General features: G+C 43.5%; 1 protein-coding gene across 6 annotated transcripts in view; it reads right to left on the bottom strand.

Moving 5' to 3' along the window:
- Nucleotides 1-3,352: 3,352 nt before the first annotated feature.
- Nucleotides 3,353-10,774, bottom strand: part of ep300a (EP300 lysine acetyltransferase a) — a 32,130-nt gene continuing 24,708 nt past the window's right edge. For all 6 annotated transcript variants that reach the window (XM_080872482.1, XM_080872484.1, XM_080872485.1 and 3 more), the window contains exons 25-31: nt 10,362-10,508; nt 10,119-10,232; nt 9,821-9,986; nt 9,548-9,715; nt 9,236-9,397; nt 8,836-9,117; nt 3,353-8,666 (exon numbers count right to left, since the gene is read on the bottom strand). In XM_080872482.1, the coding sequence (XP_080728608.1) occupies nt 5,580-8,666; nt 8,836-9,117; nt 9,236-9,397; nt 9,548-9,715; nt 9,821-9,986; nt 10,119-10,232; nt 10,362-10,508 (4,126 nt within the window). In that variant the 3' untranslated portion in view covers nt 3,353-5,579. The remainder of the gene's footprint in view (nt 8,667-8,835; nt 9,118-9,235; nt 9,398-9,547; nt 9,716-9,820; nt 9,987-10,118; nt 10,233-10,361; nt 10,509-10,774) is intronic.

Genomic DNA, 10,774 nt, shown 5'->3' with positions numbered 1-10,774 from the left:
AAATCCCCAGTCACACCAGCCTAAAGACCAATAGGAACCCAAAGTAATGTGCGTAGAAGAATGCACATTTTTCCAGAGGGACCGGTGGTGTCTGAGGGGCCGCCAACTGATCTCTAGCAACCTATAATTGGTTATCTCATAACATAAGTATCTGTAACATGATATATTCACAGTAATTATGAGTAAAAGGTCATTTTGGACCAGGCTAACCTATAGCTAGGGTGACCAGATCCCAAGAAACTGAATGTGAGGGACACGTCAGCGATGCTGAGAGGTAGTCTGAAACGTTCATATCCAACCACAAAATAAAAATACAATAAATTGTTCATGTTCCAACTCTCCCAGTAAGTAAATACACTACTGAAAAAGAAAGCTCTAGTTTGTTCTTATGCTATGATGTGATGGGCTTTATATACTCCTGTATTTTTCTTTTTTATGTCTCTGTTATTCCAGTAGTTCTGTTTGCATCATTGCATAGATTGGACAAGGAATCAAAGTGCTGCACGGTCCCACATAAGGACGGGCTTCTGCTCACCCGAGTAGGTTTGGCTTATTATTTTACATTAGTTTCATCACCGGGTTTTGCTTAGAGATTCCTTCTTTCGTCTGCATTTCCATGAACATTTCTTCTAACGTTGACTGAAAAAGTTGAGTTTTTGCAGTTCATACATGACTTTAAACTAAACTTTAAAACACCACCTCGCTTCAGTTCTGCTAAAAAGGTTTCAGAACACCGAGAGATGAAAATCACAGAAATCCAAATCATTTAGATGATATTAAAAACGATTAAAGATATCAACGTTCAAAATGATCAATTCCATGACAGCTGAGCAGCCAGCGGCTCAAATAAATGGAAACCTTGACAAATGATTGCGATGTGTTAATCAAAAGTGGAAGGTTTGAGTTATCAGGGAGCGACACTGAATGATCAGTATTACAAATTCAAAACAAACTAAGAAGTAAAGCCTAACTCTGGACCCAGCAGGTCAGTCTGACTCCACAGGCTTCCACTGGGGACGCAGGAGCCGATGTGATGTGTCACATCTATGGAATCTCCCACAGAGGCATCGCATTGGTCCACATGTTGTTTATATCACACTGAGGATTGATGGGTCAGCCTCTCATGATCTTCAAACTGTCTCTGTGTGACAACGAGCTGCAGGGAATGGAAGTGCCTGATGTTGCCTTTTTTTCTTTTGTCTGTGGAGCTTTTAGGGCTAATACTTCCCTTTTACACACACACATTAACACACCTTTCCCGTCCCAGTTTTTTGTTTGGCTGTTTTTGTTTTGTTTTGTTTCTGTATGTCTGGATTTCACCATCCTTCAATGATGTTACTAAGACTTGAAAAACAAGGCGACGCGAGGAGGAAGCCGGAGAGGAAACGTGTATTTTTTGGTGGTTATTTTTCTACATTGACCTGAATGTATATTTATTCTTTGAGGGTGTATTTGTCACTTCGATGACCAACAAGGATAGTTTTTTATACAGTTTGTGATAACCACTGAGCTCATGCCATACTTCAGTGTTGCTGACATGACGTAAAAAGCACCTTGGATTTGACGTTGCCTGACGTGGTTGCTCGCGCTGCTTTCGTCCACCACTGAGCGAAGAACCTTGCACTTTATTGTGATGTAACCCTACAGATTACATGCTCCGGTTTATGAAGTGTCATCGTGTATAAACTATTTCTATGGTACTACTAAAATAAATGTTGCTCATGTTTAATATCATTTGAAGTCAGCCTCTTGATTATTTACAGTGACACGAGTGACTTTTTCCAGGTGCAGTTTTGTGTCTAAAGGTTATAACAGATCTACAGTGGGTCGACATGTGGTGTCACTTTAAGTGAACTGAAGAACTGAATGTGAGGTAAAGCTGTCAGAGAGCCTCCATGGCTTGCATGTAAAAGGCAAAAAAGAGGCAAATTTTAATGTGTCTGCAACTTCAGACTCAAGATATGAAGTTTTATATTTTATCATCTGAGAATGGCTCCCCTTCAGCTAACAAGTGAAAAGACTAAAGAAAGACATATATTGTATTGGACTCATTTCACAAAGTTTTACAGCCTGTTCCAGAGTAAATATACACAGCAGACTGACAGCGTAGACTCACTGCAGGTGCAGCTGGGATTACCTACTTGAATTGGCAGAACAGAATTCACATGACTGCAATCTACTGCTATCTAGTGGTGAAATTTTACTCAGTGTACCATTAAATATATATTTATGTCCTATTCTTTTCTTAGAAAAACCTAAATCGTTGTACTTAATTTAGTCATATTACATTGACTTAAATGGTCATACTTTTCTACTGCAGACATGGTCTGTAATATCTCTAATGCCATGTTTAGGAATAACGTGGGGGGACGTTCGAAAAAATATTAACGCAGAGGTTTTTTAAAAGCAGATTTCAAGTTTAAACTTTGTTTCTTTGACTTGATAGTTTTCACATATTTAGACCATTGACTGTATATAAATGATGGATGCAGCCATCAGTCCATTGTTGGTTTGTGGAGAATGATGAAAGCGCAGGTTTAGCATTTTTCCCCCCCATCTCCATATTTGTTTTTGGGTTGTTTTTTTTTTTAGGTATGCATGTCCATATTTGACTGAGAGGGTAGAGCTGGAGATTTATCAGCTAATCTTAGCACAGTTTAGACAGCTTAATCAGCAAATTGCATCTTTAATTTACTGCATTTTATTTGAACTTACTGTGATGCTAATTTAGGCTAGTAAAAACAAAACTCCTTACTGGAGAACTTGGAACAGCTGATGCATTTGCATCACTTTGCACAACACTGTGATAAAAAAGCCATTAAAAACAGTCATTCCCCTAAGATGCTTAACTTTAAACCATAAGTAAATACATTATTCTTACCTACACAGTTGTGGTCTGTAAGGAAGGAACTTGGAAAAAACAAATCTCAGGCTTAAAACTCGGACAGAATCGTTTTTCTGAAGGCAGCTTCAAATGACAATTCAAGAACTCCAGTTTGGCACTTCGTACAAGATATAGTAAATTTTAAGGACTATATACACGTGTTTGAGAGTTTGAAAAATATCTCACAATATCTGATCTTTTAACAGAAAACATGCTGACACAACTTCTTTCTAAAATGCTAGAGCTGAACAAACTCGTCCCCACAGGATGACAAAACAATTTTCAGTGTCCTCTGGCAAAAACCCTTTAAACCTCTTCATCGCTTAAATGTGGAATTTTTTTAGACTTATTTACTGTCCATCTTCAAATGGCACAGGCTTCTGACTGATGCGCAGATGCATCATATTGTCATTAATAACTGACAGAGAAAAAAAAAAAAAGTTTTTTTTCCCCAATGGTACAAACATACTTTATTGTACAATTAATTTATTGGCAAAAACAAAAACAATCAGACCACCGAAATAACTTAAAAGAAACTAATGAAAATGGAGCAACAGTTATTTTTGCTTTCTCTCAGCAAGCACCAAAACTGTTAACAAGAACAAAAAAGAAAAGAGTGGTCAAAGATTCCATTTGAATACTAAACAAATATTTAAATAGTCTTACTTCCAGTCTCTTTAGGAAAAAGAAATGATAAAAACAAAACTATTTGTTCAGTTGCCATCAGTTTGTACAGTGATTCAGTATGTTTACAACTATATTCATGTACATGAAACATTTCTTCAAAACAACCAAAAAGAAAAGAAAAAAAAAAAAAAAAAAAAAAAAGGATGGTATAATATACTCCAAGGCCTCCCCAGGCGAACTGAAAGACTGTCTGCAGGTTCTTTTTGCATCACCATAACATCTTTAATACAAAAACAAAGCATGTTTTATCTATTAATTCCTGTAGCTTCAAGTTTTATTTCCAAAAAATAAAATTAAATAATATATCTATTTATAAAAGACAGTTTTTCCTTGTTTTTTTTTTTTTCTTATAAAATAAGTCTCAAGATATATTGCCACCTGGTTTCTGATGCGTTCCCTTCCCCATACCCAGCAAGCCCGACCTTTAAGAAAAATAGTGAGCATGTGAATATTGTGTCTTCAGTCCTCTCCATAAAAAGCTAAATGACCAAATTTGAACTCTTAAGTCACACCTCTAACCGACCCCAGCTTCGGCTCATCGTCGTACAGGTTTCCTGTCTTAACTGCTGAGATTGTTTAGGTGTGTGACTCGGTTGCTATAGCCTCCCTAAAACCTTACACAGAAAAAGGCGCATTGGTGCTTGTGACCGACTACACCCCATACTGTACATTATAGAAAACAAAACAAAACAATACTGTACAGTAGCTCAGGAGCACTTTTTTTTCCAAACACATACAAGCAAATATTCAATCAAACAAGAGGAAACAACAGCAGAAAATGTCTCTGCTCATAAGATTTTAAAGTATGTACACTTATTTTACATCTTTCACTTTCATTACAAAAGAAAAAACAAACAAACAAAAAGTATCCAAGTCCACCATTTCTTAATTTGTACAGTACTAACAGTGAATTAAACCTTGTGGCTGAGAGGCAGTCGTGAGGGTGTGGGACGGGGGGAGGATAAGGATGTAAGGAAAACTGTTGGGGTTCGGGATAAAGGCGGGATTTTAGCGACCTCTTCTCCAGGTTACTGTTCATAAATGCAGCTGTAATATATGTACACACAACCTTTTTTTTTTTCTTTTTCTTTTTTTAAATCATCAGCGAGCTTCAACAGCTATAATACAGGTATATAGTACGCAGGTTGTGGAGCAGGAGAAGTTAGGATGAAGAAAGTGTGCACATTCACAGGAGAAGTGCGAAGAGGCGGCCCCATAAGGGAAAAAAAACAAAAACAAAAGATCTTACGGTTTAATTCAAATTATAGAAACCCTGACGAAGACAAACCTGGGATAGCTGTCAAAAAAAATGTAAAAAATAAATCAAACTGCATTGAACACACCTTCCTAACCACCCACAAACCCAATAAATATACTTCTGAATCGCTGCAGTCACTGGAAAAAAAATCTACGTTTGTGTGTCCAGAAGAAGGGTCGGGTAACGGAAGATATGTTGATGCCTGATTAACGAATCGCCGAGGGCACGAAATAATAATAATTATAATAATATAGAAATAAAATAAACGTACTCTGCAAAATAGATACAATCATGATGGGTATTTGAGGAGAAAAAATAAAAGAATAAGAAAAAAAAGTACATCATGTCAACTCTCATTTTTAGCAACATTTGAAATCTTAAAAATATTCATAAAAAGGCAAAAATTCTCAGTCCCCAAAAATATTGTCATATACTTAAAGAAGTAATATCTTCAACCTGAAACACTGACCTTCCACCTTTTTTGTACACAATTGGCAAAAATATATAGATATTTATTAACAGCAATAACTTACCATTGTTTTAATTTATTCAATTATTGACTTCTAAGATTGATGTTGCATCTCCCATAGGAAGGAAGCTTTCAGTTCATATTTATACATCAGAAAAATATTTAAATAAAAAATAAAAACTTCTAAAACCCCAAAGCTGCCCCGCTCTCCTTTCATGGCAGTTTGTCATTTGGGGCAACAGATCAGAGCATCACGACGGAGAGACAGTACAGAGTCAAGGCTACATCAGGTTGTGGTTAATGTTCGTTCCCAGCTCCTGGTTGTTGTTGTTGCTGCCGCCGCCGCTGTTGTTGTTCCCACCCAACATGTCTGATTGCCCCCCTTGTCCACCGTGCATCCCCGTCATCCCACTCAGCTGAGACATAATAGAGTTCTGGTCCGAATTGTACTGACTAGGATCTACAGAACTACCTGGCTGCTGTTGCTGGGGTTGTGGAGGTTGGGGTGGTGCCATGTTGGAGTAATGTTGACTGAGATGCCCTGGGTGGGGCGACCCACTCTGGGTCTGAGGGGAGATGCGGTGAGGTGAGGGCTGAGGCTGGGAGGAAGGCTGCATGCGTGGGGACGGGCTGGAGCGTGGAGGCTGCGACTGTGGCCTTGGTGAGGGCTGAGGGGACCGGACCTGACTGCTGAGCGATCCAGCTGGACCGAGTCCTCCTTGTCCCTGTAGGTGGTGATGGGGGGACTGGGCCATCTGCTGCTGGGGACTCATAGGACTGCTATGGTGGGCTGGAGAACCCCCTCCAAGGTGCTGCTGTTGCTGCTGCTGCAGGAGCCTCTGCTGGATATTTTGGGCAAGCATGGCTTGGGACGTCTGTGGCATTTGGGGGCCACCACCTGCACCACTCTGCGGTTGTTGCCCTGGCCCTGATCCACCTTGTCCAGGCTGGAGTGGAGGTCCTCCAGGGCCTCCACTGGGGCCTACATCTTGTCCTTGAAGACCACCCATTTGATTTTGCTGCTGCTGCTGCTGCTGCTGCTGCTGCATCAGCCTGTGCTGGAGCACTGCAGCTACTTGTGACATCTGGTAGCCTTGCTGGCCTAACTGTCCTGGCCCACCTGGTGGTGGTCCTTGCTGCTGGGGAACCCCTACACCACCCCCAGGTTGGGGTTGAGAAGATGGGGGTATCCCTGGCTGTCCCTGGCCAGGCTGCATGAAGCTTTGCTGGCCTTGTTGCTGCTGGAGTCCTTGAGGCTGCTGGAACTGGCCGTGGTTCCCCATTTGTTGCTGTTGCTGTTGCTGCAGTCTTCTCAAAAACATCTCTCTGAACTGTGGTGTCATATTGGCGATGTTCCCTTGCTGACCTGGTTGCATTGCTCCCTGTGGCTGCTGCTGTTGTTGCTGCTGCTGCTGCTGCTGCAAAGTGGCCATTTGCTGTTGTTGCTGTAAGTTTCCTGGCAACATCGGGCGCTGCTGTAACTGCTGAAGCTGAGCCATGGTGGGCATATTTCCTCCCCCTGCTCCACCCTGAGGGATGTTCATCCCTGGCTGGCCTGCCTGGTTCACATTAACCTGCTGTTGTCCATCCATATTGGCAAGCTGGTTGGCTCCAGGCGCTCCTACACCAGGCAGACCTCCAGCAGCTCCTTGGAAACGCACACCTCCAGGACCTCCTTGCGGAGGCCCGCCTGCTCCTCCAGGGCCACCCTGAGCACCTTGATACCTGGCTGCTCTCTGCCGAATAAAAGCAGCCATGAGCGTTGGGTTGGAACGAAGGATGTTGAGGACTTGCTGCTGTTGCAAGACTGAGCTTGGGGAGCGTAGCGCTCGCAGGAGATCTTGTAGTGCTGCCTGTGGCAAGTTCCCCGATCCAGCTACTAATGAAGCAGGTACCCCCCCTGCTCCTCCAATTGCCTGCATCAGCCCTCGGTTTCCTGGTTGAGGCTGCTGCTGATTCAGCATTTGTTGCTGTGGTTGGGGAACTGCTGGCTGCTGCTGTGGTGTCATATGACCCATCATGTTTGGCCGTTGTTGTTGGTTCATGGTTGGTCCCCCAGCACCCCACTGCTGGTTTGTTGGCTGAAGCTGTCCACCTGGCTGGACCTGCTGCTGAACTTGAGGCGGCAATTGTGACGGAGGACCACCCTGTTGCATCCCTGCTAGCGTTCCTGGTTGCTGTGGATCTAACATAGTCCTTCCATCAACTCCCTGAGCCTGGAGCGGCATGCCCTGGGCCCCAATGTGGGGCATTCTCATCTGGGCCTGGTTGTTCTGATGGTGAGGATGTGGAGGTATCATGCCCCCCTGTCCCAAGCCACGCATGTGTGCTTGGGCGTGAGCCATCTGTCTCTGGGTCTCTGCCAGGCGCTGGATTTTTAGTGCCGTCTCTACAGCAGCCAGGGGTGGCCCTTGTTGCTGGCCTTGGACACCCATGGACCCCTGGCCTTGATTGGGTGGTGGTTGTTGCTGAGGAGGGGTTGCTGGACCCATTCCAGGTTTCCCAAGGGGCTGATGAAGAGCAGGGACTCCAGCTGGTCTGGGGTTGTATGGAGGCAAACTACCAGGATGCTGCTGCTGCTGGAGCTGCTGGAGATTTGGTGGCTGCTGCTGAAGCTGAGGTACCATCTGCTGCTGAGGAGAATTCATCATCCCCCCTCCACCTGCTGATGGAAACTGGTGGAGATGGTGTTGAGGGGGGATGCCACCACCTTGCTGTTGCTCACCTGGAGTTCCCATACCACCCATCCCAACCCCCTGCTGCTGAGAAGGTGCAGACATGTTACCCTGGGTAGGTGTCTGTGGGGTAGGGGGCTGCGTTCCCGATGTAGGGGTACCAGGACCAGTAGCTCCATTGTTGGCTCCAGGAGAGGGTTGTCCATTTCCCCCAGGTGCTCCTCCTGCAGCGGGCTGGCCCACTCTCTGCATGCTGGCCATTCTCCTTCTCAGCATCTGAGCTTGCTGAAGCCTGTGCTGCAGCTGCTGCTGGCGAAGCTTGTGCTTGATATTTAGACAGAAGGGGACTGGGCACTTGTTTTCCTGACAGTGCTTAGCATGATAACAACACAATGCGATAAGCTGCTTGCAGATGGGGCAGCCACCGTTGGTTTTTCTCTTGCATCCTTTTGTGTGCTGAACGACACGTTTCATCTTCTGGCAGGACGGCAGAGAGCAATTGGCATTTCGGCACTGGCATGCGTGGACGAGCGACTGGATACAGCGCTGGATGCTGAGGCGACGGGAATCTCCGGGACTCTGAGTGGCAGCGGCAGACTGATTGCTGCTCTCATCATCCAAGCCGAGGCCTAACTTCTCCATCTTGTGCTCATGTCCCTTAGTGTTGTAGCATGTGATGCAGAGGTCATAATCCTAAAACAGATGACAATAGAGACAGTTAGAAGTGTAACTTGGAGGTTTTTGAACAATTACAATAATAAAAATAATAATAATAGTAATAATAATAAACCCAAACGCCACCTATTTTGCCCTGGGACAAATCAGACAAACCAAACACACCTCACTTCTCTTTCCAACTCACCTCACAAACAGTACAGTGGAAGCGAGTCTCCACGTGGTGTTTGCACTCATTGCACGTGTAAACGAAGCGGTCCTGGCTTTGGTTGTGCAACTCCACCAACATGCACGTTGAGCTCCACATGGACCTCCTCAGCGAACTGAATTCAAGGTGCTTGTCTCGGGCCAGTGTCAGGAAAGCATCACGACCATCCATGAGGTCACATGCCATCAGGGGATCTGGGTCAGCAATAGGGGGCAAGGCATTTGCCATTGGGCCTGCAATCAGCCGAATCACAAAGAACACCTAGGAGAGGAAAAGAGAGGAGATCAGATGAAACGTAGTCTTTAAAACAGTTTCACGTTTTTGCCAGCAGCTCATCCCCCAAAAATGGCAAAACCTCAAAATCCCCCACCCCACATACCTCTTTGTGTTTTTCCATAGTGGCATAGAGTTTCTGTGATAGGTCATTGGACACATTAGGCATCCCAGGCTTCTTCTTATTGGCTCGGCTCAGGCTGCTCTTGTTCTTACTAGTCTTTTTGTTGTTCTTCTTCTTTGCATTTTTGCTGTCTCCTTTTGTGTCCTGCACCAAAAAAAAAAAAAAAAAAAAAGTGGTTTAAAACAAAACAATCACACTGATGAGAAACTGACGTTTGCAATGCTAACCCTTATTCACCCCTCTTTCAATCAGTGCATTTAGATTCAAGAACTACATTGAGTCGTTAATTCTTACATCAACACTCTCATTGGAAGTGCTGTTCTCCTCCCTTTTCCTCTCCTCCTCCTCCTGCTCCAGCTCCTTGATGCTCTCCTCCAGCACATTAGGCCAAAAGTCCCCCTCAAAGTAAGGCAATTCCTTGGCACTGGTCAAACGATCCTCTGTCGCCTGCTTGAATATATCCTTTTGGGGTAAACAGACAGTATTGTTATTACGCATGTATTATACAATAAAGTTTATCTTTACTCCTGTTTTAAACCCTCCAGAGGTCAAAGAATGCCTCTTTACCTTGTAGTCATGCACTATCCGTTCTGCCACAGCTTTATCCAGCATTTTCTTGTACCACTCCTGAAGGCGTTTGGGCTTCGGGATCTTCTGATCTGCAGGGTGACAGTGGAAGATGTAGTCGTCGCCTTCGCTAGGTGGGCAGGCCCAGATGTGGCCGGTGGTGTAGCTACGAGTTCAAACAAGAGAACACAAATCAAACACCTACTGGACAAATTAAACTATATCAAAATAACAACTTTTTATAAGAATTTGTGTAGCCCGGAACAAAAAATGTTTTTTTTCTTGTAGCAGCACTCACCCCAATTTCTTCACATACTCCAAGTAGCCAATGAGTATTTCATGGTAAACTGCTGTTCTTAGACAGCGCGGCCGAAAGAAGTGTACGCTATCCAGGTAGGAGATGTACACTCGCCTGAGTGGATGAAAGAAGAAAAAATGTAACTTTAAAAAAACATTGTGTCAAAACTGCATTTTAAATGATTCCAACATAGAAAAACACAAAGTACTTGGTAAAAGTTTAACAATATGGTGATATCTTTACCTCTGGTTGGGCTGAGGGCAGTCAGATCCATACTCCTGAACATGCATACCAAAGAAACAGACGTCTGCTCCATCAATGTCCTCGAATGCAAAAAGGGCTTTAGTCCTGTATGGGAATGACTCTGACATCTCGCCGCTGTCCACAAATCTGGAGACAAAAACACGAGTTAATACAGGAGCTGTGAATAATGTGAATCTGTACAAATCAAATGAAAGCCTATACTCACAGACGTCTGCAACAAGCTGATAGCTAGATTGCATTTATTTCATCATAATTATTAGCTTAATCACTGTTAGCTTCCATTTCAACACTATTTTAATCAGGAAATTTTAAATTAAAGGCAAAATCTTTTGTTTTAAAAGCATTTATAGCTTTAACTATCCATTACTCCGTTCTTTACAATTCAGTAAATC

The sequence above is a fragment of the Rhamphochromis sp. 'chilingali' genome (genome assembly GCF_963969265.1).
Source record: "Rhamphochromis sp. 'chilingali' genome assembly, chromosome: 22".
NCBI classification, from domain to species: Eukaryota; Metazoa; Chordata; class Actinopteri; order Cichliformes; family Cichlidae; genus Rhamphochromis; species Rhamphochromis sp. 'chilingali'.
Note: the sequence above shows the minus strand (reverse complement) of the source record. Positions and strands in the feature narration are given on the sequence as shown.